This window comes from Penaeus chinensis, chromosome 5 (genome assembly GCF_019202785.1).
Source record: "Penaeus chinensis breed Huanghai No. 1 chromosome 5, ASM1920278v2, whole genome shotgun sequence".
Classification (NCBI taxonomy): domain Eukaryota; kingdom Metazoa; phylum Arthropoda; class Malacostraca; order Decapoda; family Penaeidae; genus Penaeus; species Penaeus chinensis.
In genome coordinates this window covers 38293125-38298124 of record NC_061823.1, presented here as the reverse complement: position 1 = coordinate 38298124, position 5000 = coordinate 38293125, and the positions used below count along the sequence as shown (strand labels likewise).

The 5000-nt window shown below is 33.1% G+C and overlaps 1 protein-coding gene across 1 annotated transcript in view; it reads left to right on the top strand.

Annotated features, from left to right (window-relative positions):
• Positions 1-5000, top strand: part of LOC125025887 (lachesin-like) — a 77638-nt gene that overhangs the window by 28147 nt on the left and 44491 nt on the right. The window contains exon 3 of the mRNA XM_047614197.1: positions 8-215. Within this exon, the coding sequence (XP_047470153.1) occupies positions 8-215 (208 nt within the window). The remainder of the gene's footprint in view (positions 1-7; positions 216-5000) is intronic.

Sequence of the window (5000 nt, the reverse complement as noted above, 5' to 3'; positions counted from 1 at the left end):
CACACAGGTAGCGTGGGTGCAGGTCGACACTCAGACGATCCTGACCATCCACAAGCAGGTAATCACAAGGAACCCGAGGATTTCTCTCCTTCACAACGACCACAGGACCTGGCACCTCGAGCTCAAGAACGTGCAGGAGAGCGACCGAGGATGGTACATGTGCCAGGTCAACACGGATCCTATGGAATCCCAGAAAGGATACGTCGATGTAGTGGGTAAGCTGAGGATTTTATGTTGTGTGGATGTGTCTTGTATGTGTTTGTGTTGTGTGGGTAGACTGAATAATTTACGGTGTTGCGTGAGCATGGAGGTATGTTTGTGTTGTGGGCATGTTGGCCTCTCATGCGGTATGTGGTATCTCTTGTTGTGTATGTGTGTGTGTGGGTAGGGTATTATTCTGGTTAGTCTGGCGGTAGATATTCGAAGTGCCTTTTTCCCGAGTTGATTTCGTTCTAGATTTCTTGTTGAAGTATTTCTATCCCCCTTCTCTCTACCCTCCCTCCCTCCCTCCCTCCCTCTCTCTCTCGCGCTCTCTCTCTCTCTCTCTCTCTCTGCTCTCTCCCTCTCCCTCTCCCTCTTCCCCTTATTACACGTTGCACGAAGGGAACAAAGATGGCGGAGTTGATTAGGCCTTCCTGTTCTTAAAAAAATCCTCCCAAAGTCAATCAAGTTTTGTAAAGGGATTCGAGTCTTATAAAACCGTGTTTGATCCTTAACGAAAGAAGTACAACCAGCCCGCCATTCCCCTCGCCCGCCCTCCACCCTCATTTCATTCTTATTGAATAAAAAAAACACCAGGATCTTATTTGCATTTCTTTCGTTTTTTCTGTTTGGTCTTCAAAGGACAAATTATTCATAAAGTGATATGTGATTCACACGTAGCCGGTAGAAAGCAGAGGAGTGTCGAAAGTGTGAAGATTCATTTTAGAATCTTGATGTAAACTAGTACTGGAATATCACAGGTATATATGGGTTTATGATGAAGAAAATCGTTTATGATAAAAATCGTTTTCAATCTGATCAATCTTGAAGAATGAAATATCCTCGTGATTGAAATAAGTGGTTCATTAATCGTATGGTAAAAAATTTGCGTCATATTCACGCAATTTTAGCTTATTAATTTGTCTTTTACACAGCTAGTTCTACAAATATTTCGTCACCAAAGAGTCAGTCATTAGTCGTACCTAGGTCACTTTTTTTTCTTGCTTTTCAAAAAGGTTGTTTCTTCATTATTTTTTCATTCTTACTGTCAATATTTTTTTATTAATAAATAATATTATATTAATAAAATGTGAACTATAATAACACCAGTATTGATATTAATATAATTCGAATAACGAAAAATTCCATAAAATTCACAAACGACAACAACAATGGACAGTAAAACCCGGGACCCTTGGGTTGATCAAAGATTAAGCCAGATAATTAAACGCAGAACAAACATTCGGAAAATCGGTAAATAAACGCAAAAATTATGCTCGTATCCCATTATCCTCATGGCAGCCAAAGGGAAAAGAAAACGGAGCATCGGTAGGTTATAGAAAACGGAATATTTACAGATTGTGGCTTGGTATTAAATGTTTTTCTTTTCTTTGATTCATGTGCATTATTGTCACATTTCATTGGTGTTATTATTTCTTTTAACCTTTTTTTACTGTTACTATTATTGTTGTTAATGTTGCTATCGTCATTATTATTATTATTACTATTAATATTATAATTATCATCATCATTATCATCATTATTATTGTTATTATTATTGTTATTATTATTATCATTACTATTATTATTATCGTTATTACTATTATTGTTATTATCATTATTATTGTTATTATTATAATCAATGTCGTTATTATCATTGCTATTACTTTCCTTATTGTTATAATATATTCATTATTATATTCAGTATGATAATGATGATAGAAATAAGGATTTTGATGATAATGATAGAATTGCAATGATAATTATGATGATCATAATAATAATAATTATAGTAATAAGTCATAATGATAATGATAATCACAATGATAATGATGATGATAATGATAATGATAATGATGATAGTAATGATAATAGTAATGCTAATGACAATAGTAATGATAATGATAATAGTGATTATAATGATAATAGTAATGATAATGATGATAGTAATGATAATAGTAATAATAATGATAATGATGATACTAATGGTGATGATGATGATGATGATGATAATATTAATAATAATAATAATAATAATAATAATAATAATAATAATAATAACAAACAACAACAACAACAACAATAATAATGATACTAATAATTATTATTATTATTTTATTTTTATCAGCATCATTATTATTGTTGTTGTCGTTGTTGTCAAGATTAGTATTATTATAATTATCATTATCATTATTATTATTTTTATTGTTGTTGGTATTGATATGAGTAATAGTAGTACCAGTAATAGTATATTAATAGTAGTTTACTATCATTATTACTGAAACCATTATTACCGTTACCTGTATCATTATCACCTTATTATTACCTTCATTACCTTATCCTCATTACCGCCATAAACACCGTGGCTATTACTATCCTCATTTTCATTTTTTTTTTCGTTGATGGTGACTACGGCGACGATTTTCCTTCATTCTCACCCAATTCGTTACAATTCCTCTCAGCATCTTACACGACATCGACATCGACATCGAAATTCATTAAGATTCCATCAAAAGGAACCGCTGCATTTATGGCAACACTAAATCTCGGCTCTCATCATTATAAAACATGGCGGTGGTGATGATCAGAATAGTTAATCACATATTACCTTCAAGGCGGAGATGGAGAGATGGAGGTAGAGACAGAGGTGAGAGATAAGAAAGGGGAGATGGGGGAAGGCAGATTGGTAGGGATAGGTATGTCTGTGTGTGTGTATGTATATATATATATATATATATATATATATATATATATATATATATAGGTATTTATGTATGTATGTATGTATGTATATGTACGTGTATGTATGTATATGTATATATGTATATATATGTAGATGTACGTGTATATATGTATATATATGTATATATACATATATATGTATATGTACGTGTATATATGTATATATATATGTATATATACATATATATGTATATGTTTGTATGCATGTATCTATATATGTGACACACACACACACACACACACACACACACACACACACACACACACACACACACACACACACACACACACACACACACACACACACACACACACACACACACACACACACACACACACACACACACACACACACACACACATATATATATATATATATATATATATATATATATATAAACACACTTATAATGTTAACAGAAAATGAACGTAACGTTTCGAAGTCGTCAAGCAAAATTCGAAGCAAATTCTCGAAATAGCTGCGTTTTTTAATCTTTATGTACACGTTACTCTATATATGTACATTTTATATCTGCCTCATACCTACGTGCGTGTGTCTGTACGTGTGATCATTTACGCACAAAGAAAAGAACACAAGACAAACGGAGAAATACAGAGTGAAAGATAAAGAGAGAGAGAGAGAAGGCTGTCGACGCCTCGACGTGCGAACGGGTCAGGGAAAACGCCTTTATGACTCGTTAAAGAACATTTTTCTGTTCGATTAACTCGGCATAATCTCGGAGTCTCCATTTCATCATCGGATCAATACATTAAGGAGAGACTTTGAACTTTTTTTCCGCGAGATTTTATGGCATCGAAGTCAGCCTTTTATAACCCGAAGAGACACGCGGTCGACATTTCTAACTTACTCAGGGTCTTTGTGAAAAAATAGATAAACGCTCGTGGTTATTGAGATCTGGTGTCAGTGGTAGGAGTCTGTAACGTGTGCAAGTAACGTTTATAGCAATGTGTGTATCTATTTATATTTACCTGGATGTCTCTCCATCTATCTATCGATGTATTTGTCTTGGTATCTATCAAGGTGTTTTTCTAATTCTTTACATAGCTATCTTTCTGTCTGTCTATATATCTACCTGTCCATCTTTCTATCTTTAATTCTATATCAATATCTATATATATATCTCTCTATATATATCTATTTCTGTATCTATCTGTCAATCTGTCTCTCTATTTATCCATCTATCTATTTATCTACCTATCTATTTATCTATCTATATCTATCCATCCATCCAACCATCCATCCATCCATCCATCCATCCATCCATCCATCCATCCATCCATCCATCCATCTATCTATCTATCTATCTATCTATCTATCTATCTATCTATTTATCTATTTATCTATTTATCTATTTATCTATTTATCTATTTATCTATTTATCTATTTATCTATTTATCTATTTATCTATTTATCTATTTATCTATTTATCTATTTATCCATTTATCTATTCATCTACCAATCTATCTATCCATCTATCCAATTATCTATCTATCTACCAATCTATCTATCTGTAGGAACCTAGGCTCCGGACGCCGGTTTAAGCCATTCCTACGGCTTCCGTGTCTACATACCAAGCATACTTTTTAGTCTCGATGATGTGAAGGAAAATTCTCAGCACTGTGTGAATATTTTCTTTTCGTTGCGATAGATTCAAAATAGATTCTCTGCGACGTGCGAATCACTCAAAGAAATCTCATTTCATTTCTTTGTGTTCAGTGACGTGGGTGATGCCTTGATAAATAATTCTGAAGCAGAGAAAGAAACGATGAGATAAGAAGAAAAAAATAAAATAAATATGTCAAAAGAATAAAATGGAAAGAGAAATAGAGAGAAAAAAAGAAGAAAAAAAGAAAGAGGAAAACGGGAATAGAGATATACGAACAAATAAGAAAAATCCACTGAAACAGTCACAGATTTTTTTATTCTGTCACAAAGGATAAATGTCATTATCCATCTTTGTCGCTAGCCAGAGCAGTTGCCATGACAACCGTTAATATCATTATTATTGTTGTTTTAGCTCTGCTATTATTGGCGT